The following is a 25,794-nucleotide window of genomic DNA, read 5'->3' as shown; positions in this document are numbered from 1 at the left end:
GACCGGCTCTGGCGGTCCTGGGCTTACAACAAATTCTCCCTAGATAGCCGCCCCAAGGTGTGGAGTTTTGTTCGCAAGTCCATGACGTACTGAATTTCGTTTTTGGCCGAAGAGGGTCCCTCCTCCCAAGTTTCTCGTAGGACGTCCAGCACCCCCCGTGGCTGCCGACCGTAGAGAAGCTCGAAGGGGGAAAACCCCGTGGAGGCTTGCGGGACCTCTCGCACAGCAAATAAGAGGGGTTCTAACCACCGATCCCAATTTTTGGCGTCTTCCTGTACGAATTTACGGATCATGGATTTAAGAGTGCGATTAAATCGTTCGACCAAGCCGTCTGTTTGTGGGTGATAGGCGCTGGTTCGAATGGATTTAATGCCCAATAATCCGTACAATTCGCTTAACGTGCGTGACATAAACGCCGTGCCTTGATCAGTGAGGATTTCCTTCGGAATCCCCACCCGGGAGATTAAACGAAACAGTGCGTCCGCAACACTCTTCGCCGAGATGTTGCGGAGAGCCACTGCTTCCGGATATCGTGTTGCGTAGTCCACGATAACTAGCGCAAAACAATGTCCGCGTGCGGATCGCTCTAATGGCCCGATGAGGTCCATCGCAATTCTCTCGAAGGGGACCTGCATTAATGGAAGGGGGCGCAATGGCGCTTTTGGGGCGGCCAGTGGATTCACCAACTGACATTCCGGACAAGACGCGCACCACCTGCGCACATTGTCATGAATGCCTGGCCAAAAAAATCGGGTCATTAAACGATTCAGCGTGGCCGCCTGTCCCAGGTGGCCCGCCATTGGGTTAGAGTGAGCCGCCTGGAAAAGCATTTCCCGGCGGCTCTTTGGTACTAACAGCTGGGTTGTATCTACCTTTGTCTGAGTGTCTTGGGTCACTCGATACAACCGATCCTTGATTATGGCAAAATATGGATACGAGACAGGCAAGGCAGGTTGGAGAGACTGACCGTCAATCGATCGGACCTGTTGGAAGGCATTTTTGAGGGTCTCATCTTGTGACTGCTCCAGCGGAAAGTCATCGCAGTCCGAGAGAATCAGTCTCTCGATCCCGCTCGGTTCCGCTGAAGCTGTCCCCAAGGGTCCCGTCTCAGTCTCCTCGCCTTCTTCTCCCAAGCGGCATCCGCGCATAACGACCCCAATAAAGCCGAAAAGGCGGGCCAATTTGTCCCCAGAATTAGCGGATGCCGGAGGTGTGGACTAACCGCCACCTCTATACTATGCTTTTTCCCCCGAAACTGTATCGTGACTGGGACAACCGGGTATTCCACCACATCCCCGTGCACACACCGCACCTTAACCATGCGGCTTGTATCCAATGCCCCAGGCTGCATCAGGCTTTGATGGATCGAGGTTTGGTTACATCCTGAATCCACCAAGGCCTGATATGTACCCCCCTTGATACTCACAGGAATTTGGTACTCTCCTGCCTGATCGGGGGTGGTCCGCTGGACGTTCGGGATCCGGATCATTGTTCCGATGTCCATCATCGGACATCGGTCCACAAAATGATCCGGATCGCCGCACCGCCAGCAGGCCAGCCAAATGGCGAGGCGGAGGGCGTTGTCATGGCGGCGGCGCTGTCCTACTTCCTTCCCGGGTTTCAGCACCAGTGTAGCAAAGTTCGATAGGATGAGGAAGGAAGAGGACTCGGGGGTCGGCTAGACGGTTGATGCTTGTTTATTAACTCAAAACTTTCAATAACACACACTGCGGTGTGGATTCACATAAACACACGATCACTTCCGGGTCGGCACTTCCGGCTTCCGGTAACTCAGTCTCTGTGGGGGTTTGGCATCAACCGTCCTGACTCTCTCTCTCCCTGGTCTCTGGTTCCGCTGGTGTTTTATCCCGTCTCCGCGCTCATTACTGGAACAAGAGACAGGTGTTATTAATCTGCGTCCAACCCACTCACTTACCGCTCGTCCCGCGGCTCTCTCTCCCGCTGCAGACCTCGCTGAACCACGCCCCCCTTGCCACAGTCATCATCTAAAATCGAATGAAATAAAACATTGTCTTTTTAAACTTTTTTTTTAGTTTCAATATTTGAACTTTATCCACATTGCATCAGGCAAAAATTAAATTAAATGGAACAGTCTCAGACTGGAAGAAAATTGTTGAACATTTAAATCTATTTTCTGCACATGTCACCATATTTTAATGAAATAAAGAAAGTCTTTCTTCTGTTAACTTATATTTCTGCATATTCCAGCATATATATATATATATATATATATATATATATATATTTTTTTTTTTTTTTTGCGGTATAAGACAACCTGCATGTTGTTTTATTTTTTATTTGTTTAGATTGTGTAGGCCGTTTCGTTTACAAGCGCCGATGTGAGCAGCATCCGCCTGCCTCAGTTTATCAAAAATTATTTGAATAATATGAATTATTCATCATTTATTAGCTGCAGGGTCTGCTCTCTCCCGTGCTCCATGTTGTCTCTTGTTCAACACTACACACGTCGGTGTTACTGACGTCGCGGTGCTCATACGCCCTTCTCTCTCACGAGACGTCTCACGAAACAAAATCACGGTTAACGCAGTTTGCTTACGGGAAAGTAACAGTAATCTGATTACTGTTTTTGCAATTTTAATCCCTTACTTTACTCGTTACTTGAAAAAGTAATCGGATTACAGTAACGCGTTACTTCTACTTCCAGGGGCGGAGTGGCCATTGGGAGAATTCCCAGTGGGCCGCTCTGTCCGCTCATAAATTAAGCCGGCAGACTCGGCTGCTTCATTATTCTGTTCTCTTAATTTTCTCTGTATGTCTATATGTGTTTAGTTACTGTGTAACTGATATAACAGCGCCGCTAATGACACTAGATTTCAATTTAAAGCAGCGCATGATCATCAGACAGTGCATTAAAAAAATGCTGTTTTCTGTTGTCAAAGCTCTCTCTCTCTCTCTCTCTCTCTCTCTCTCTCTCTCTCTCTCTCTCTCTCTCTCTCTCTCTCTCTCTCTCTAGCATTGGTGGTGGCTACTCAAAATTGTAATTTAATGCTGTGGAGAGAATAAGCTAATCACGGAAGGATAAAATGGATGGTAAAAAGTTGCCAGGGGAGCTGAAAAAGCCAGGTGAAAAAAGAAAGGCATTGGAGGATGACGCGGTCAAATGTGCCAAACAAACAGATATTTTTTTTCTAGACAAACGAGCAGACAGAACATAGTGACTCAAGGTAACTTACAGTGAATATAGTAGTATATATATATATGTAAAGTTAAATTTATGCATTTGGCAAACACTTTTATCCAAAGTGCCTTACATTGAAGGAATTATTTTTTATGCAGATCACTGTTTTTAATTTGATTATCTGTTTCAATTACATTTCAGTGATTTTAGCCTTGTGACTTTCCTATTTAAATAACAGGATAGTAAGCACAGATCTGTCACTGTCTTGGGCTCCTGGGCTGAAAATGGGTCCCAGTCCGCCCCTGTCTACTTCTGTCTCTGAATCCAGATATTTCAGATCCCTGCTTGTGGACTCAATTTTCTACAATCAAGAACCGAGAATTGAGTTTCCAGAGCTGTATAATATTGCTTTTTTTTTTTTTTTACACCCTCTTTTCTTAATTTCACCTTTGAGGAGATGCTGGTATTTATTACTGGCGCAGACAGCATTCCCCCATTGGGCTTCCCTGGAGAAGCGAGAATTGAGTTTTACACCCAAGAAGATCGCCGGCTTCCATTTGCCTGAACTTGTGGCATGGTGCTCTTTTTGCCTCGAGGCATTCAAGAAGAGGAGGAGGAACTTCCTGTTGGGTAGCGAAACACGATGGCAGGTTAAGCAGCGAGCTCCCTCAAGTCAGTTTAAATAACTCCGCCAAACTCGATATATACTTTTAGTGAATCTTCGAACGTTGAGAGATGAGCGGAGGGACCAAATCTAAAGCTAAAAGAAACCCCGAAAAGCAAGGTAAAGACTCCAAACGAACAGAGACAGACAGCATGCAAGAAAAAGAGGAAGATGGCGACGGAGAAACTACAGACTCACTGCGCGCGGGTTTAAACAGTATAAGTAAACAGATACGGGAATTCCGCAACGAGCTGAAAACAGAGTTCGTGACGTTTAAAGATGAACTTAAAACCCAGATGAAAAACGAGCTAGAGGAGTTTAAAGAGGACATCAACCAGAAATTTGCAATAACAACACAAGAAATAAAGGAACAAAATGCAAAAGTTGAGGCCACGTTGTCGCGTGTTGAAGAAATGGAGCACTGGAACTCCGAAACTGAGAGTCTGTTACACGATTTTATACAAGAACACAAAAAGATTACGGAAAAACTGACGGACCTCGAGTCACGGTCCAGAAGGAATAATCTGCGGATTTTCGGAGTGCCGGAAGATACTGAGAAGGGGTCTGTTATTCAGTTAGTTGAAGAAATTATCCGGAGAGAACTTGACATTGATATCGACTGTCAAATTCAGCGGGCGCACAGGGCTCTGGCACCGAAACCTAAAGCAGATCAACCCCCGAGGGCTATCGTGGCGAATTTCTTGCAATACATCATAAAGGAGAAAGTATTGAGAAGAGCCTGGGAGAAGAAAATAATCACACTCGGAGAACGAAGAATTTTCTTCGACCACGACTACACCTCGGCTGTGGTGCAGCAACGCAGGACGTACATTAAATCGAAGAAAATCCTGAAAGAAGCGGGGATCCGCTTTCAGACTCCGTTCACTAAGATGAGGGTACATTGGAACAATGGAGTAAAAACGTACAACCAAGCGGAAGAAGTGGAGAAAGATTTGCGTGAAAGAGGGTATGAAGTGGACGATTCTGAAGATGCAGCGGGCCCAACAATGCTAAAGGAACGAATCGAGGCACGGAAAAGTTTAGCATGGCAGCGGGTCGGCAGAGAGCGGGGAACAGAGGCCAGCAGAAGGGCACGGAAACGGTTGGAGGATTTTCGGCGGACGAGCCCGGCGAATCTGTAAGAGATCCTCTATGTGACGACGTGAAGAAGGGACTGAATCATACAGTTGAGAAGAGGCAACGATTGTGGACACTGCAATTCAATGTGTAAAATAATGCGATCATGCGGTAAGGGGCTTTCGTGTACATATTGGCTTATGGGAGACATAGACATTTAAGACAATACAGTTCTGATATGGGTGCAATAACCTACAGCAGGCTGCACCTCATATCTAGAAGAGGGCCCTCCGTTCAGCTGAGGCTTTCCCTCACTATGGAGACAGTGACTCTAAACCCTAAGTTTTGGGTGAACATTACCACCTGGAGGTCAGTTGTTGTTCACACATTTCGTTTAATACTCCTTGGTTCATGTAAAAATTGTATAGCTGTTTATAGTTCAAAGGTTAGCCAGTGGGGTTATCATTGTACGAGGATTGTTGTAGAGAGTTAAATGCAGAAGAGAGATATTGAGATAATGTCTTTGAATGTTAATGGATTAGGGAACCCAGTTAAAAGAGCTAAGGTGATAGCTAAATTGAAAAGAGAAAAGAAGCATATTTATTTCTTGCAAGAAACACATTTGTCAAATGAGGAACATGAAAAACTGAAAAAATTTGGGTTTAAAAATATCTACTATAGTACATGTCCAAACCACCGTAAGAGAGGGGTCATTATCTTAATTCCAAAATATGTTAATTTTGAGTATCATAAAGAGTTAAAGGATAAGGAAGGGAGATATGTTATTGTTAAAGGAACAATTAATAATAACTTGGTAACCTTGGTAAATGTTTATGCCCCACCGGAAAGCAATAAACAATTCTTCAAAGTATTATTTGATATTGTGGCCAAGGAGATGGAAGGTGTTTGTATATGTGGAGGGGATCTAAACATAGTGCTAAACCATGACCTGGACACTACAAGCAACAAAAGAAACAAAAACATATAACAAAATTCATGAACCACATATGCTCAGAAATGGGCCTAATAGATGTCTGGAGGGAACTGCACCCATTAGAGAAGGATTATAGTCACTACTCTGCTACATACTCAGTATATTCTAGAATAGATTACTTTCTCCTACAAGAAGAAAATAGACACCGGATACAGAATTGTCAAATTGGGGTAGCAGACATATCGGATCATAGTGCTATATACGTGAAGATCTCTTTGGGGGAAAAAAAAAGAAACAATCTGTGGAGACTAAACCTAGGAATATTAAATAATAAATCAATTGTTGAAAAAATTCAATTAGAAATAAAAAGGTATTTAGAGGAAAATAATAATGGTGAGGTGGACCCCTCTATACTATGGGATGCACTTAAGGCAGTGATTCGAGGGAAATTAATAGCTATTACAAGCAATCTGAACAAAGAAAGATCAGCTCATTATGAGAAACTTATCTCAGAACTAAAGCAACTAGAGCTTAAACATAACGCAAATAAAGAGGTGATGGCTCAAATGGCAGAATTAAGAAAAGAAATAAACACCCTATTACAGTTAGAAGTAGAGAAAAAGACTAGATTCTTTAAACAAACTTACTATGAATCAGGACCAAGAGCACTTAAATTATTGGCAAGGCGAATGCGAAAGCAACAAACTGACCATTTAATTCCCCAAATCCGTGACCCCAAAACCAATCAAATTAAATACGATCCAAAAGATGTTGAAACTATTTTTAAGAATTATTATAGAGAACTTTATAAACAGACCTTGGGTATGAATAAAACTAAAGTACTAGAGTTCCTTAACAAATTAGATATGCCCTCTATTGGTGATTTACAAAATAAAAGTCTAACTGCAGAAATCACCACAGAGGAATTACAAGAAGTCATTGGCAAATTAAAAACAGGCAAATCACCAGGGAGTGATGGATTTCCTTCAGAGTGGTATAGAGCCTTCTATAAAGAACTGATGCCATTACTAAGGGACACTTTCAACTGGATCATAAAAGAGGGGAAAACTCCTCCATCATGGAAAGAGGCTATAATTTCTGTAATTCCCAAGGAGAAAAAAGACAGGGAACAATGTCAAAACTATAGACCAATATCTCTTCTTAATACAGACTATAAAATTTATAGTTCTATTTTAGCATCTAGAATACAGTTGTTCTTATCAGACTTGATAGATGAGGACCAAACGGGTTTTGTTAAAGGTCGACAAACATATGACAATATAAGAAGAACGCTTCATATAATAGATAGGGTGCATCAAAATAAATTTCCTGTTGCTCTAATCAGCCTTGATGCCGAAAAGGCCTTTGACAGGGTCAACTGGGAATTTCTTTATTTATCACTAGAAAAGTTTGGTTTTAATGTAAAATCTGTCCAGTGCATCAAGTCAATATATCAAAACCCGACGGCTAGAGTAAAAATAAATGGGTCTTTATCAGAAAGTTTCCTCCTGGAAAGAGGAACTAGACAGGGTTGCTGTCTTAGTCCCGCCCTTTTTGCCATCTATATAGAACCCCTGGCTCAATACATCAGACAACACTTGTCCATTCCAGGGGTCAAAATTAACGGTATAGAACACAAAATTAGTCTTTTTGCAGACGACGTTATGATTTATTTAGCTGAACCCAAAAAACATTTTACAGATCTTATGCAAGTTCTGGCACAATATAATGAATATGCCGGATACAAATTAAATGTAACAAAAACCCAAATCCTTATGCTTAATTGTAAACCTAACAGGGAACTCAAACAAAGCTATGATATTAATTGGGAGGCGAAAAGTCTAAAATATCTAGGTGTAAATTTAACTAAAGACTTAACAAAATTGTATAGAGCTAATTATGATTCAATCACTAATAATATAAAGACTGACATTGAGAGGTGGTCCACATACCCCATGAGCTTCAGTGATAGGATAAGAGGAATAAAAATTAATGTCTTACCACGCTTGTTATATTTGTTTCAATCCCTACCAGTGGAAATCCCCCCAAAGCAATTCTCTGAATGGGACAAAATAATATCCAGATATATATGGGGAGGTAAAAAACCCAGAGTGCGCTATTCAACTCTCCAATTACCTAAAGAAAAAGGTGGTATGGCTCTTCCAAATTTTAAAAATTATTTCTGTGCAGCACAGTTACGCCCCATCTTTTATTGGTGCACTCCTAGTTACATAGCCAAATGGAAAGAAATAGAAACAAATACACAAGGTTTTCAAACTCAGTCATTCATAGGGGAGAGTGAACTCCATGGACACAGTAAAGAGAGACTGGACCCAATAATGAAATTTTCATTGAAGATCTGGCATTCTACTGTTAAACATTTTAAATTGGAGAAGGAAATTGGAATACTCAGGTGGATTACACATGATGAAGAATTTAAACCAGGAAGGGAGGACCCAATATTTCAACAGTGGAAGGACAGGGGAATGACTGCATTGTGCTGTGTAATTGCAGGGGGTGAAATCAGAAGCTTCCAGGATTTAAAGGATACATTCGGACTAAGAAATCAGGATTTATTTAGGTACTTCCAGTTAAGGGATTATTACAACAAAAAAAGGAAAATTAGAGTAAACGATATCCATCCCCTAACTAAAATGATGATGAACTCCTATAATCATACATTACCCAAAATAATCTCATCTGTGTACGAGGTGTTGACCCAAAGCAGTCCCTCCTCCACATTATATATAAAATTGAAATGGGACAAAGAATTAAAAACTGAAATAACAGAAACCGATTGGTATGACATGTGGCTAATACACCAAACTACTACCAGCTCACAAATATGGAGGGAATTTTGCTGGAAGTGTCTTATCCGCTTCTTTATAACACCTAAGATTAAAAGCAAACAAGTCTCCAGACAACAGGTGTGCTGGAGACAATGTGGGCAGTTAGAAGCGGATCACACACATATCTTTTGGAGCTGTGAGAATATTCAATCATTTTGGGAGGAGGTACAGGGAGTTAAGTGTTTGGATATAAAATACCTAGAACGTCTCTATTTTTACTTATGGGGAATATTAAAGGTACAGTGCCTAAAAGTGATCAATATCTATGTAAGATTTTTCTTGCGGCTTGCAAAAAGACTATAACTAGGAATTGGCTTAAAGATACTACCTTGAACTGTATACAGTGGTTTGGAATTATTGAAGAAATCCGGGTTATGGAAGAACTTACATATATTTTAAAGATGAAGAAAAATACTTTCAAAAGGGACTGGGAAAAGTGGTTGATATATAAAGAACATAAAGGTATCCTTAGCTAAGTAAACAGTATTTGTTATAGGAATGATTAACCTCGCTTGTTTGGCTGAATTGTTCTGTTTTTGTTTATTTATTTACTTTTTATTTATTTTATTTTTCCTTCTTAATTTGGGGGTCAGTACATGTAAGTGCATGTATAAATACATTGATGTTTAAGAACATATTCTGATACGCATTTATAAGTTTACATTTGTGAACGCTGTATTACATATATTTGATATGTATAATTAATTTTTTCCCCTTTTGTTAATATTGTGTTTTATGTTCATTATAAATTTTGTAAATGAGAATAATAATAAACATAAAGTATAAAAAAAAATAAAAAAAAGAAGAGGAGGAACTGACTGAGCTGCTGAACACAGCACTTAAAGGGTACCTTGGGTTGGGAAAAATCTCATTTATTCAAATGTTAATTAAACGGATAGTTGATCCTAAAACTACATTTCTGTCATTAATGTCTCACCCTCATGTCGTTCCAAACCCGTAAACGTTTTTTTCATCTTCACAAATGAAGATCTTTTTAATGAAATCTAAGTGCTTTCTGTCACTTCACTGACATCTACACAACTACCACTTTGATATGTCAAAAAGTTCATAAATAGATGTGTAGAAATGGATTCATAGAAAATTAATCCATATGAATTGAGCGGTTTAGTCCAAATTTTCTGAAGAGACTTGATCTCTTTACATGATGAACAGATTGAATTTAGTCTTTTATTCATATAAACATGCATCATCTCACACATCCGTTGGGTAAACATAAACTAATATTTTGGACTAAAACGCTTAATTCACATGGATTAGTTTTACGATCTATTTTTGAAAATCAAAGTGGTAAAGATGTGTAGCTGTCAAGGGAGGGACAGAAATCGCTCGGATTTCATTAAAATCTTTAATTGTGTTCTGAAGATTAACAGAAGTCTTATGGGTTTGGAACGACATGAGGAAGAGTTAAAATAAACATTTTTAACAGAATTAAACATTTTGGGTGAACTATCTCATTAAGTTTATTGAGGATGTTTTGCAAGAACTTTATTTGATAACAATATGTTCTTGAATGTTAATGCAAATGCATAAAACACAGTTTAGAAATACACAATTAAAAGAAAACACTTACAATTGTAATAGTGGATTTGGTACCATCTCAACAGTTGGTAATGTGGCATAATTAATTAAAAGACTACAATAAAGGTTTGTTCTCTGAAAATAAATTCCAAAAATAAGAGGAAATATTGCATCTTCTGTTTTATTTCATTACACTATTGCAAAATCAAAATAAAATTGACGATATGCCAAGAATTGATGAAATTGCCAATATAAATGACTGCATGAAAAACTAAGAAAAATAACCTCACCTTAAACAACGTTTCACAGTGCGCCTGGACACACACAAGATGTCTGCCATTGGTTTGAAATTGAAAAATGATATTCTAGCAGAAAGCGCAACTGTTCTTCAGCTATGGAGAGTCGTGGACGGCCAGATGAGCCCCTTACCAAGACGTACAAAATTGCCTCGTTGACACGGACAAAGTGCGTGTTGACACGGTCAAAAGTCACGCGTTTCGGTCAAAGACTAATGGCCCTAATCGCGTTCCATAAATTTCAACGTGTTAAAGCATCCAGATTTGTAGCCATGTCAATAATGTTTGTAAGAAACCAAACCATTTGTAAATCCGTCAAGATTTCAGCGAGATGAGAGTATTTATGTTCGTACAGATCACTCATCTTACATCAGGTTCCACAGAGCCCGACAGAAAGCCTGCCTGTGACAAGATGGCCGCCGGTGATGATGATGGTGACTCCGCCGTAAGACATCTAGCCTTGATTATGGATATCTATGGGTTGAATAGCCGTGAGGAGCGATTACACTCACAGCGCGGACGAATCGTGTGTGTGTGAAGACTCAGGATCTATTGAAGAGAACGCAGGCAATGCAGACACTCATATAAAGCGGTAAAAAAAACACTCGTTTTTGATCCATCAATGCATCTCTCACTTACTGTATGCGATCTCACTGTTAGATGCGCTGCTGCGTCAGTCAGAGGAAAATGCCTATCCGTGTGCTGTCATGAATGATTAAGCGCGTGCTGTCATGAACTAAAGGTCCCGTTTTTCATGTGTTTTTGAAGCTTTGATTGTGTTTACAGTGTGCAACATACTTCATGTGTAAAAAAACACAGTATTTTTCACACAATGTCCTTATCTGTACAGCGCTGTTTCCTCTGTCCTGAAAACGGCCTGAGGATTTCCTTGTTCTATGAAGTCCCTCCTTCAGAAACACGTAACGAGGCTTTGAAAGGGAACTTCTGTTAAATTAAATATCTCGCTTGGCATTGAACTTTGAGCTTTATAGTTTTACAGGTATTATTTATGCTCCAACAGCAACATTACACACTAACTAAAGTTTGAAAGATGGGATCATGAAGAACGGGACCTTGAAGCAACGAGTCTTCTTATAGGATAAAGTCTCGTGAATAAATGAGAAAGCGATGAGTCATCGCCGTACTATAGTACAATAAACCGTCACAACCTATGATGAGTACATGAAGATGAATTTAAAATAGAGGGAAAAGGCTTAAAGTTAACTACTTGTCTCCCACATTCAAAACTACTCCATTATTTTCAACACACATACTTCTGTCAAAATCTCAGAAAATTAGGTTTAAGGTTTCATGGCCCTTTTACAAATGTAGAGTACACACAAGTAGAGTACACACATAGAAAAGGCAATGCCATTTCCTTTGCATCAATATATATTTTTTAAATTATTTAGAAGTTTTGCATTATGTCCCTTTTTGAAGGATAAAGAAAGTTAAACATAAGATATTGACTTTCCAACATTTTTTCCTTCTATTTACACTACAGAACAGTGACAGAAAGGGTTTTCGTGATCTGCTCGGGATGGAAGTCAAGGATTTCAGCTACTTGCTTGGAAAAGTGACACCGTTCATCCAAAGAAGGGACACCTAGAGAAGATTGAGAAGAGCCATAGGGAAGAGCCTTCTCTTCACAATAGAGAAGAGCCATCAGTGCGGCTGTCACTAACACTACGATTCCTGGCTACCGGTAAAGAGTCCATTTTAAAACTCATACCCCTAGTAATTATACACATGCTCCCCTCCACAGGAGAGACGTTTAGATCTCTGAGCTTCCAGTACAGGAGCGGAAGGGCTTGAATAAAGGAATATGCAGATAAAAAAACATTATAGATATAGCTCCAGAAGATCAGAGAAGCAGACTCGGCCCAAACCTCTCAATACAAATCACTAAAGTATCCCTTTGTGCCCAGATTCTTCATCACCCATAGATAAGTCAGTATGAAGTGCAACACAAGCACACTGAGTTAATGATTATGTTTTGTGGTGTTCTTCTTATGAAGGAGCAGCTTTACCACCTGAGCTCCAGGTGCCTTCCTGCCTCTCCTTCATTCTGGGAAACCGACTCTCATGACATTATACTGAACTACAGAGCAAACTGTGATAACCAACCGAAGAGAAGATTTTTTTACCGGTAAAACAACAAATTATACACTTACAATGACTATCTGACTACCTTTATACAGATGCCTATCTTTGTGTTATGTCTGCATTGTATTTATATATTTATTCATTGTATTAATGAATGAACTTTCACTATGGCGGTTGGTAGGGCACCTTTGTAAGTGTCTTTGGAAAAGAGCTTCTGCTAAATGCCTTAAATGTGAATGATGGTCAGTTTGTTATATAGCATATTCTCTGATTTTAACGTCTAATAGAGTTATTCTAGTTGATGACAATAATTTAACCAATAGTAATACTATATAGAGCGTCAGTTAACGCTTTGACGCGACATCCTCATTAAACCTCTGCCGTGACGACTCCAATCTTTTAAATGATCGTATGACTATCTATCGCTCTAATATGACTTCTGACCTGTAATGTTGCCAGAATCATAATCACACACTGTCTGTTCGTTGGCCAGAGCAGAACTGGCACCCGACTGAGCCTGTTTTATTCATATCTAGTCTTGATTTACTATATTCTTTTACAGGTCGATTTCAGATTCAGAGTCAAGAATGTCCCACACTGCCATACCCGTGAACTCTTCAACGCTTGTCATCCAGTTTCAACCACCAAACCAGACAGCAGCTGGAGCTGGAGCTGGAGCTGGAGCTGGGACAAATGCTCCCGCTCCTGTTCATGTTCAACAGCCAGCAGGAGTTTCACCTCTTCAGCCGTTTCTGAAAGGACAACCAAAAGCACTTGGGGTGAAACAGTTGTGCATAAACCCAAATCATTGATTTGTATGTGTGTATGTTACAGCCTGGTCTCAATGGAAAAACGTACCTGTGGCAACGTTTTTGCAAACCTCAAAATACGTACCAATAGGCACATATCACGTACAGTTTCAAAGTGAATCTGGTGACATTGGTTTTTTAACGTACACCCACACTAAACCCCAAACCTACCCGATAGTGTTAACAAAAGCAAATGTGACAAAAATAAGATTGTGTCCGTGTCATTTTAGCTTGTGTCTGGACTCGTCTTTGAGCTCTTTTATCGTGACCTGTTTTTCACGGGATTCGTTCCTGAGCTTTCAGCATCACAAGGTCAAATCTGTACCAGCTGAGCTATCGAGCTTAATAGGTCAGAAAATCCGAACATATGGAGCTGGGTAAGGGACGCAAACTCCAAAATGTATTCATTTACAAATCATGGACTATGGTAAAAAAAGAAGAAGAAGAAGAAAACGATAAAAATGCTGTTTTACTGGCTCTAGTGTTCATTTCACTTTGAAACGGTCGTGATATGTACCTATTGCTACGCATTTTGTGGTTTGCAAAAACGTTGCCACAGGTACGTTTTGCCAATCAGACCAGGTTGGTATGTTAGTGTGAGGTTAGGAGCAGTACACATGAACAAAGCATACACATTTTATTGAAGAATGTGACCTTAATACTGTAAGAAAAAAACAGCAAAATAAGATCATTATAAGTTTATCATTTACAGAGTAAAATCATAAACCTGTTTTAAGAGTGGCAAACCTTAAAAAGTAAAATAATGCGTAAATCATTGTGTGAAATCATGCGATGAGAATATCTAGATATGTTTGTAGTTCAAGCACAAGTTCATAACTCCAACATGTAACCGATTAGCTTGCTTTCTAAAGCCTCTCCTGTCCCTCTCAGACTGTCCAGATAATGATCGGTCTGTTGATTCTCCTGTTGGGAATCGTGTCCACGATTCATGTAGACTCCATCTTTGTCATTAGCGGTGTTCCTTACTGGGGATCTATCATCGTAAGAAACAATTATCCAATTAAGTGTTGTGTAGCACGAGTTGCATATTCCGGCAGAAGTCTTGATTTGTGTCTGTCTCTCTGCTCTCAGTATATCATCGCTGGCTCACTCTGCGTTGCTGCAGAAAACACGCTGAATTCACCCTCCGGTTTGTGTTTGGTATGTGCACAACACTGACTATGAGCACTGATTTCTTCTTCCTTATGTTTTTCTGCCATAAAAGTGTATGAGACCGTAATTGATCTAGAACCCAAACTTAGAAGTGTGTACCACTTAAAAAGGGTAGAATATACCACACCTATTATGCGATAAATCATAGAGATATCACTCTCCATATACCTTTCAATCTGTTACCAAGCTACGGTTCTTCTTGATTTATCGAATCTCTCTTATGTTTTTTTTTCTACCTGTAGGTGAAAGGTTCGCTTGGAATGAACATTATCAGTGCGATAACTTCAGGCATTTCCATTGGCATACTTTTAATGGATTTGATTGTAGGGCTCTTTAACATGTACAGTTACTGCAACGATTCTTATTGTTATTATATTGAGGACATGTATAAGGTATGTCACCAACTTTTATATTCACATTTATTTAGTCATTACAATAATATCATTGTGTGGTCAGGATGATATAATCTGCACTCATCCGTCCAGTCTTTCCCCAACATTTCAGGAGTACTTTATATATCTCTTACTGTTACAGATCGAATTGTAAACTCAGTCCAGTTGGACTTATAGATATGATGTATTTCTGTATGAACCTCAAGTAATTATTGTCTGCTTATTATTTGTGCTAATGTTGAATTGTCTCTCAGACTCTCTTCTGGGGAATCAGTAGTGTATCATTGATATTCACCATCCTTGAGTTTATCGTCTCCATCTGTCTGTCAGCATTTACCTGTAAAGCCGTCTGCTGCTGTTCTCCTCAGGTTAGTGATGTGTCAAGTCAGGAGTCCTCAAAATTTGTATGTATGAACTACCAGAGTCTCTCAACAGTGTTCAGCAGCAGCGTCTGTATTAATAGCACAAACAAAACCTCCAAGTTTAACTGCTTCAAAAACATCATTAACATCTACTGTAGTTTTCAGTTGTGAAATTATTTTAAGAACTCCAAATAACAGCATCCCCACTAGGACATTTCAGGTCTTTAGCTTTTATTCTACTCTACTTGAAGTAGATTGATTATAAACCTGTAATATTAAAACTATCTGCCAGTGTCACTGCATGTGTGGCTTAAAACTCTACATGTGTATTTTTCTAAAGGTGCCGTTTGTTCCACAAGTTGTAAACCCACAGCCCTGTTGTTTCAGGCCAAATCATCTTCACAATCTAGACAACTCAGAGGTAAGAGAAGGGTGGAATTGGACTTTGTTTAGTGGAATGTTTTTTGAGTACAATTCAATGTATTATTTCACTTTAGTGTAAGTGTGTAAAGCACTAAGCAATAGGTGCATTAATTGTTTACTATTCTCAATAAATAAATAATCCATAGGCAAAGAAGCTGACTCTATTGCTCTTTTTCTTGCAGATATCTGTGGTCAGCAACCCTTCTACGCATCTCCATCCTCCAGAAATTCCTCCGCAATACAGTGACATTTAAATACATATGAGTATTAAAACGCCAGAGAGTTTAGGTGGGACACATGGGTTTCCCCTCGATTTACTGTCCAATATCGATAATATGTCCTTTCATTAAAAAGAGAACATGAGAGCAACGAAAAAACACTTATTAGTAATTATTACACATATTTTTAAGTCACAAACGTGTAAAAAAACTATTAAAGATTAGATAGTGTTTCATGATTTTCTTACTTTAGTTAAGTCAAAAAAGTTGACAGTATAATCTGTAAGAATAAAGTATACCGAATAAAACATTTTGTTTATTTTTGTTTGTCACTTTTCTCCTTTATTTAAAGTATATTATATTGTATTGTCTTCAGTTTTGTAAAACTGAAACAGGCAATCAATAAAGCCGAGGAGATGCTGCACACGGGAGATAGATGAGTAACAGGTCCATGTCATTTTGCAGAACAAAGCAAGAAATTTGAAAAAGCAATGGATGGTAAGGGGTACCGATCACGAGTATGAACTGAGGAAACAAAGGCGACCCAAGCCCTTATACCCCCAAGACAACCCCCCCATAACTAATGTAAATAGAAAAGAAACAAACGCAATGGTTCCCCGTCTGTCTTAGATCTAATTTACCTAAGCCGACACCTTTAGCAGTGGCCAAGCGGGTGGAGTTTACACCAATGAGAACAGGAAGTGCCACAGGGTGTGTCACTAAGCATAGCGACATATGCCATTGGCTTCTGTGCGTCAGATGCCACGTCACGTAATGTTAATACTGCTACTGCAAAAAATACAAGATAGCAATCTGCATAGATAGAACATCTTCAACATATGCTAAAAAATACAAAGATGCAATTTTGTTGGTCCCATACCTACAACTTCTATAAAATGTTGCCTACACTAAAAAAAATGCTCTTACTAAGTATTTTTGTCTTGTTTCTAGTCTAAATATCTAGAAATTCTTAAAACAAGAAGTATTTACTAGACAAGCAAAAGCAATTGTCTTGTTTTGGGAAAAAATTACTCAAAATTAAGTGAGCTTTTGCTTAAAATAAGAAAAATAATCTTATTTCAAACAGAAAACACTCATATATATGGATTTACATAATGGACAGACTAAACAAGTTGCCTTCCTCAGAATCGATGACAAAATGGCTTCCAACCATGACAAGACAGCTCTCACCGGTGCGGCGCAGCTCCCCTAGAGGTGAAAAATAAATCAACATCCATTAGCACTCAATACATTTTAGTTTATTAACTTGATGCTTCACAATCAGTTCACTACAGATAAGACTTCACCAGCATTATACAAACAAATATACGTATAGAATCCTTTTTGGCTACAGTAAATTTACATACTTTACCAAACTCAGCAATTCTCATCTATAACAAAAAACAAAAAGATGACTTTTTTTCCCAATTCTACCATTTCAACTTGTCGATCAATTACACAAGGTAAACAAACCCACCTGGGGTTTGCTCTTTTGCTATAATTAGACAATAAAACTATTCAAATATAAAAACAAAAAAACATTTTATTTAACATATTAAATATAACAATTTGATCATATATCAACCACTCTAATCGGTCAAAATCAAATACAGACAGGGAATGCTTACAAAAAAAGTCCTATCCCTTTAGCATGGGGGAAACAAGCATTTCAAAAGAACGCGCGCAGACCTTTTTATGGTGTGTGTACACCCAACGTGAATTTAATTCACAACTTGCGCAAATAGATTGCATACAAAGTCAATGCAAAGATACGAATAGACGTGAAAAAAAACTCCAGCGGAAAATGGCATAAATAAGTGTTATTGATGATGTGTGGAAACTTTGTATAGCGGGCTCAGACAGTCGGTAGAATTGTCCATGAACTGATATGACATGTCCTAAAAAGTCAGCAAGCTGAACTTGTTCTTTAAGTTTACAATTTGGCATGTGGATGCCATTTCTTTGCGTAGATGAGTGGACCGTACATCAGGTTTCTCGGCACCCCATTCACAGCAAGTCGATGGAGACTTTGATGTCCTCTGTGGTACGTCAGGTACTCATTTTCGTCTGGCACACCACATTCCTGTCTTTTCTCAGTTATCAGACTGATTGCAGTTGACATCTCAGGAGTCAGTAGCCCTGCTACCTTTCTCCCCCTCTTCCCTTTAAGTTCAACACGCTCAAGATAGTCAAACAGCTTCTTTTCACACTCCAAAAGTCCCATTCTTTCCTGTCTGTTTGAGTGATCTCGTTCAAGAAAATTACTCAATTTCATCTGACACCTCTCCAATGAGTCTTCTGTTGGAAGATGACTATTTTGGTCAATGTTGTATGTGCTAGATTAGAATAGTTCAGTACTGTTGCCACCTTCTTCAGTGAGTGCTGCAGTTGCCAATTCTGCACTCATGTCCAGATGCTTGTGAAGTTTTTGGATGTCTTCACAGTGAGTGGTAGATTATCTGGTTTATTTTACTTCAAATAATGTACTCGGTTACTCACCTCGGCTCCCTGAAAAAATCAAATAAAATCTCACTCCACTCACTACAACCCTGACACAGAGATAATAAAGGATATAACGCCGGATGGTGCAGCTGGAACAGCAGGCGGCTGAAGGCGGCGTCCAGACGGGAATCCAGCGTCCTCAGGGCTGCAGAGAAGTTTAAAAATCAGCAAGATCAGCGAGGCTAAGGTCGCTGAAGGAGATTAAATCTGAAATCCTATGGCTGAACATGGTCTTTTATAGCCTCAATATGCTAATTCAGGCGACCTCTTCGGGCGGGATTTCACAGTGACCCTTATTGGCTCGCTCTCTCAGCCGCCTTGCCATAGGTTCCTGCAGTTGCTGCAGCACAGCCAATCAGCTCATAGCTCGCCCTGCCGCATCTGCTGTGCAGCCGCTCTGCGTTTTAAATAGATACTCTATAGAATAAAACAAAAGGAGCTTTTCCCATCTGCGATACGAGAGACCTCTCGAAAGGGAACCACCAGTACCACTGGAATCAAAAACATCATTACAAGCTTACCGTTGTGAATTGAGGTAAGGTAAGCAGATCGTTTTGAACATTGGCTAGTAAAATACTTGCTCAAACATTTATTTTGGATAATCTTTAACCCAAAAAAGTTACGGACTGCAGCTTTAAATACATGCAAGTGAACCCCTTACGGTTAAAATACTTGAAATAAAATGTAACTAAGATGTTAGTTGTTAAGTTATCACGGCCTGTGGGCGGTGCGCTGCCATTATATGTTTTTAATGGGGCTGTTAATGCAAACGCGTTAATGCAAATTCATTTTAACAGCACTAGATTTATTAATGTGCGTTGCTGTGATGATGAACACAGGGCTCATCATCACGTGAACATCCGTTCACATAATTATTGTTGTTTTGATTTATTATTTTCATGATTTTTATTTATTATTTTCATGATTATGATTTGTCTTAAAGTCTTGGGTTCATTCCGAGTTGCTTAGCTGAGGGCAGCTATTGAACCCAGACTTTGTGGCCTGTTATATTTTCTTTATTTAGCATTGTTTATAGTGTGATAAATGATATTCATGATTTGAATTATGTTTAAATGTGAATGTGATAGCACTGTTGGTCTAAACCATTATTCTTGTGTTAGGGGTGTTAGCTGAGTCGACCCCCGTAGATGGTATGATCCATGAGTGTTTGGCGGGAAATTTGCTTACACAAGCCTGAGGCTGCGTTCGGAACCGCATACTCATTGAGTAGGTACTCAATTTCAATAAGTACTTACTTAACGAGCGCTAAAAGAGTAGGTACTATATATCCAGATCTCGTTAAGGCGATCCGCACTTTATGCGCCATGTTGACGTTATCATGTGACCCATGACGATATCACAAGCGCAACAACTCGTGTGACAGGTTTAATTCATCTGTATATTGGTTTAAACGTGCTCATTTTTTGTGGTCTTTTTTAAGAAACAGCTGCCCATTTATTTTGTCATTGTACTATAAGAAATACATTTTAACCCTACTAATCTGACAGTTTCATCCTTTTTTATCCTTGCAAAAACCCCAAATCGTGATCTCTTGAATATGTTGTTAATTTCTTTATTTTATATGCAAAAAAATGTCATCCACAAGCAAAAGTGGGCTAAATCTCCTTTATATTTCCCTCTTTTTCTTGTTAAATTTAACTCCTGTTTGATCCCAGGCTTATGAAATAACTAAAACAAACAAATAAATAAAAAGTATTGCATTATGATGATTTATTCAAGATATCTAACCTTGTTATTGTTTTTTCTCTGTATATAATGTACATAAACCCATTAGTTTTATCATTATGATTGTTCGTTGTTAAATATACCACCATGCAATTATAAAACAATTAAAAAAAAAGATATGAGTGACCGGTGCAGTAAGAGCTCAGCATCAGTAACTCCACAGCCCGACCGGTGCGGTTTCCCTCAGTGTTTGTAATGTCTGCTCAGAAAAATCTTTCAGCTGCTCGGAGATCTCGCCTTTGGAGGAAACTGTTGATTGTATACTCGAAAAACGTAAGTAATACTATAAAAAAAAAAAAAAAAAGGTTTCCCCCAGAATGAACTGCACTGCTAGCACACCCACAAACACTTACAATAATAATGACAAATGCTGACCAATACTTAATTATATTACCTTTTTATATATATATCGTTTTAGTAAAACATACAAAAGGCAACTTGTCATATGACATAGCGATGCATGCCATGAATACACATTAGACAAATGCAGCCAATGTGAATACGATGTGAATAATTTTATTTACTGACAACTAAGGAAACATGAATGAATGAGTAAAAGAATTAATAAAAGTAAACATCACAAGAAATGAATAAAAGTCAACACATGAAACAAAGCTTTATTCAAATGTATTGTTCTAACGATCACACATACAGAAGGTGAACGCCACATCTGCTGCCCGTCTCAACACAGGTGTGCCAGTTCTGCAGCTTTATATTCATGAAGCAGTTGACCAGCGTGAACACCTTCATCTGTCCTAGCCATCCATCATGTCCCTCATAGCGTTTTGACTTTTGCGGTGTAGTGGGCTTTCTGGTTTGATCTCCGTAACCGTCACCACCAGTGTGTGCTTGAGCAAGGCTCTTAGCTCCAGGGGGATCGTCCCTGTAATAAGTGCACTGCTTTTGGTCTTTTTCTAGAAGTCTCACTGGCTCTGGGTTTACTGAGGATGAAGAGACCACAGCAATATCTGGCCCAGATGATGCACTAAGGGCAGGTGAAGTGATGGAGGGTCCAGGATCCTCAGTGCTCACACCCGTCTGCTGACATCTCAGATCCTACAAAAATGCACAAACATAATACAAAAGCACTCATTTAAACAGCACAATGTCATTTGATTTCTGTATTAGAAGTAACTAAATGATATTACTTTATATTTTTGTTTCAGGTTTTCCCCACACATGACACCCGTGTCTTGCAGGCCCTGCTCCATCACAAAAGCTCTGCAGCAAATACAAAGCCATCAAGAATCAGAAAAGTGCTAAAATAACTGTTTGAAATAAAATACAACTTAAGATTTAAATAGATGTTTTATTCATTTCTGTAGTATACTGAATCAAAGCCTTTGATGACAGCATTCCTTTATCAGCCGCTCTCCACCAGATAAACACACACACGAGCTCTTCTGTCCCTGTAACATCAGACAAGATTACCGTTACCTATGTGATTTATGTTCAATACTACATTTAAATGTAGTTGCTGATGTGTTAATGTTCCTCAGTTTATCAACAGTACTAATGGACAAATTAAATTGATAAGTTATGTTTAGTTACTTTATGTAGATTTGTTTATTTACATTGCTCAGGTTCATGTAAAGTAAGCAGAGTTGACAACAGTGAACTCTTCATTATAGCGCACACACACACCATTCTGATCTATTCAGATGTATCAGATGTCTATTTTATGGTGTGATGTGCTCATCTGCAATCCTTATCAAAAATTCCTGTCAGATGTTAAATAAACATTTAGTAAGTAGGCTATCTTTATCTTTAACATGCATATGTAATCCACTTTGGAGACGTATGTGTGTTACTGGAGCTCCCCTGTTAGCTATACACAATAAAACGTGTTTTTACAGCACAATCACAACTATTTAGACAACCTTACACCTTCAACAATTCAAAAGTTTACTCTACAGAAGCTCAACAAACGTGATTTGAACACAAGAGAATCGTGATTTTCGTTTGTAATACTCACGTTTGAAAACACCCGCATCGCTTTCCTCCACCTGACGTATCCTTTCCTGTGGCCTTATGGGAAGGCAGGGATAGAAAAGTATCCGACGATGAGCGCTTCACAATCTGGGCGGAGCGCAGTAGGCCATCCGGGGATTTCTCGCCTACTCTTTTATGATTACTGAGGTTTCGAACATACTACTCCTTTCACATACTGTTTTCGCCTACTATATAGTAGGTTAGTAGGCATATTCGAACGCAACTTGAGTACACGTACGTCCGAATCTCGCGAGAAATAGTCCAAACGCCTGGTAGTTCTCGCCTACTCTTTTATGAATACTAAGGATTCGGACATACTTTTCGCTCGCCTACTGCTTTTTCCATACTATATAGTAGGGAAGTATGCGGTTCCGAACGCAGCCTGAGTGTTTGTAGGTTCGGGAAAGGGGCCAGAGACAGCCCAAGGGCTGTAGCTTGTATGGCTATGCTGTGAGGTGAGGCCTAATGCCTAATGCCTAATGCCTAATGCCTAATGCCTAGTTTGCTGTTCTTAGCACAAGTATTAATGTTTTGTGTTGTTTAATTTGAGTATTTTGTTTATTTCTTTATTTTTGTTGGGAATTTACTTTGAGCACGTGTGTAGCGACAGCTGTCTAAATAAACATCACTTGGACTGTAAGGTGTATTCTGCCATAAATGAAGCCTGTCCCCCCGGATACAGTTACTTGGAGGCAGCTCGCAGCACGGGCCGCGGTGGTGGCCTAGCTGTCATCCACCGACAGGACCTGGAGTTGTCCCGCATTACGCTGCCTGTGACATCTTCATGCGAGTGTTTAGCATTTAAATGTAAGCCTCCTTTTCCAATGACTGTTGTGCTTATCTGCCGGCCCCCTAAACACAATTCTGCATTCATTACCGAAATATCTGATCTTCTCACTACACTTTGTACTACCTCTACAAATATCATAATCCTGGGAGATATAAATTTCATGTTGACACTCCCTCATGTCATCCTGCTGCTGATTTTCTTCAGCTATTGGACACCCTCAACCTACAACAACATGTTGATGTCCCCACACATTCCAAGGGACACACACTGGATTTGGTCATCTCAAACTAAGCCCTCCTCAGTAACCTACAGGTCTATGATCTTGGAGTATCAGATCATAAGGTTGTGGCTATGGAGTTGCCCTTTCTGTCATCTCACACCAAACCTAAGCAACAGATCCACTATAGAAGGTTGAAAAACATCAATGCGGATGTCCTAACCCAGGACCTTCAACATATCTCATCTGTCTCCTCCAGTTTTTCTGACTTCATTTCTGTTGCTGACTCTGTGGATTTTTATAACCAGTCCCTGAGCAGTCTTCTGGACCTCCATGCCCCGCTAATATCCCGGACAGTCTCATTCACGCGCTCAGCACCTTGGTACACTTGCGAGCTGCGAAAGATGAAGGCGGCAGGGCGTGTCCTTGAGCGGCGCTTCAAGGCCTCCGGACTTACTGTTCACAAACAGGCATACCGGGAACAAAAGAGGGCTTATGCAGAAGCTCTGCGAAACGCACGGTCACAGTATTATTCCACTATCATTAATACCAACCATGGAAACTCTAAACAACTTTTTTCAACTATAAACCACCTTCTTAAACCCCCTGCATTCTCCCACTCTGAGACCACCGAGGAAAGGTGTAATATGCATATTCATTTTTTCAAACAAAAAGTAAATAACATCCGCTCCAACCTTACTACTACTACTGCTCTGTCCCTTCAAATGGATGACCCACCATTGAAGATTGTCCAGCCCCTCTGTTCCTTCTCAAATGCTACACAGGAACAGGTGGAGGATCTCATCAAAAAAATGAAGCCGACCACTTGTGCTCTGGATCCTTTCCCTTCAACTCTATTGAAGGCCAACCTCTCTATTGTTTCTCCTTTTATTACCAAATTCATAAACCACTCCCTTACAGTTGGTCAGATCCCATCTACATTAAAAACTGCTGTCATCAAACCTTTACTGAAAAACCCATCCATGGATCCAGAAGTTCTCTCCAACTGCAGGCCCATATCGAATCTGCCATTTCTATCGAAGGTCCTAGAAAAAATAGTTGCAGCACAACTTCATGTTCACCTCAAACACAATAACCTGTTTGAAAAGTTTCAGTCGGGTTTCCGCCCTGGTCATAGCACTGAAACAGCCTTGGTCAGGATCACCAATGACCTCTTGATGACAGCTGATACTGGTTCTCCATCTCTTCTCCTCCTACTAGACCTAACAGCTGCTTTTGATACAGTAGACCACAACATTCTCTTACAACGCCTGAAATACAACATTGGACTCTCAGAAAAAGTTCATAATTGGTTTATTTCATACCTGACTGGTAGAACTGAGTATGTTGCCCTGGGAAACTGCAAATCACTCACCCAAAATGTCACCTGTGGTGTTCCTCAGGGCTCTGTGCTGGGACCCACACTGTTCTCTATGTACATGCTTCCCCTTGGAAAAATCATTAGCAGACATGGTATATCGTTCCATTGTTATGCTGATGACACAGCTTTATCTACGGACAACCCCAAATTCCTCTGCTCCCCTACCAACATCCACACTGACCACCTGCCTGGAGGAGATAGAGACATGGATGAACCTCAATTTCCTACAGTTAAACTGTTCCAAATTTAATGCTATTGTAATTGGTACGCAACATCAGCTTCGCTCTTCGATCATCACTGGCATTACTTTCTCTGGCTAAAATATCACCCTTTCCACAATTGTCAATAATTTAGGGGTCAAAATGGATTCTCAGCTCACCTTTGACACCCACATAAAACACCTCAGCAAGACTTCCTTCTTCCACCTCAAGAACATCGCCAAACTCCGTCCAACTCTCAGCCTGGCTGATGCAGAGAGGCTCGTCCATGCCTTTGTCTCCTCCAGGCTGGATTACTGTAATGCACTCCTCATCGGGATCTCTGGCAAAAGCATCCAGAGATTGCAATACATCCAAAACAGCGCTGCCAGAATCCTGATGAGGGTGCGCAAGCATGAACATATCACCCCCATCCTGAAATCTCTTCACTGGCTACCTGTCCTGTTGAGAATTGAATACAAAGTTTCACTCCTCACCCATCAGTATATTCACGGACATGCCCCCCTTTACCTACAGGGACTTATCACCTATCCGACTTCTTCACGCACCCTTCGTTCGGCAAACACAAACACCCTCCAAGTTCCGAGAACAAAACTTTGCAGCATGGGTGGTAGGGCCTTTTCATCGGCTACTCCGAGGCTGTGGAATGCCCTGCCGGACTACCTGAGGGCCCCACAGACTATTGATGTTTTTAAACGAAACCTTAAAACATATCTTTTTACACAAGCCTTCGAATAAATGTGTTTTATAGGTTTTATTGTGTTATATGTGTATATATATATATATATATATATATATATATATATATATATATATATATATATATATATATATATATATATATAATATGTGTATGTATATGTATATATGTATGTGTATATATATATATATATATATATATATATATATATATGTGTGTATGTATATGTATATATGTATGTATATA

At 39.7% G+C, this 25,794-nt stretch overlaps 1 protein-coding gene across 1 annotated transcript; it reads left to right on the top strand.

Annotated features, from left to right (window-relative positions):
• Positions 1 to 14,330: 14,330 nt before the first annotated feature.
• Positions 14,331 to 16,118, top strand: LOC137049887 (membrane-spanning 4-domains subfamily A member 8-like). Its single transcript, XM_067428637.1, has 6 exons — positions 14,331 to 14,436; positions 14,527 to 14,595; positions 14,850 to 14,999; positions 15,254 to 15,367; positions 15,702 to 15,782; positions 15,967 to 16,118. Exons 1-6 carry the CDS (start codon positions 14,338 to 14,340, stop codon positions 16,036 to 16,038), a joined length of 585 nt encoding a protein of 194 aa, XP_067284738.1. The 5' UTR covers positions 14,331 to 14,337; the 3' UTR covers positions 16,039 to 16,118.
• The last annotated feature ends 9,676 nt before the right edge of the window (positions 16,119 to 25,794 follow it).

This window comes from Pseudorasbora parva, chromosome 20, assembly GCF_024679245.1.
Source record: "Pseudorasbora parva isolate DD20220531a chromosome 20, ASM2467924v1, whole genome shotgun sequence".
Taxonomy (NCBI): Eukaryota; Metazoa; Chordata; class Actinopteri; order Cypriniformes; family Gobionidae; genus Pseudorasbora; species Pseudorasbora parva.
The sequence above is the reverse complement of the archived record's forward strand: the minus strand, read 5'-3'. Positions and strand labels throughout refer to the sequence as shown.

What these genes read in the sequence shown, in the direction of transcription:
- LOC137049887 (XM_067428637.1), top strand. Translation starts at nt 14,338, where the DNA reads ATGATCGGTCTGTTGATTCTCCTGTTGGGAATCGTGTCCACGATTCAT. An exon ending in CTTACTGGGGATCTATCATC is followed by an intron (nt 14,437 to 14,526) that starts GTAAGAAACAAT and finishes CTCTGCTCTCAG; the next exon opens with TATATCATCGCTGGCTCACT. An exon ending in ACAATCTAGACAACTCAGAG is followed by an intron (nt 15,783 to 15,966) that starts GTAAGAGAAGGG and finishes TTTTTCTTGCAG; the next exon opens with ATATCTGTGGTCAGCAACCC.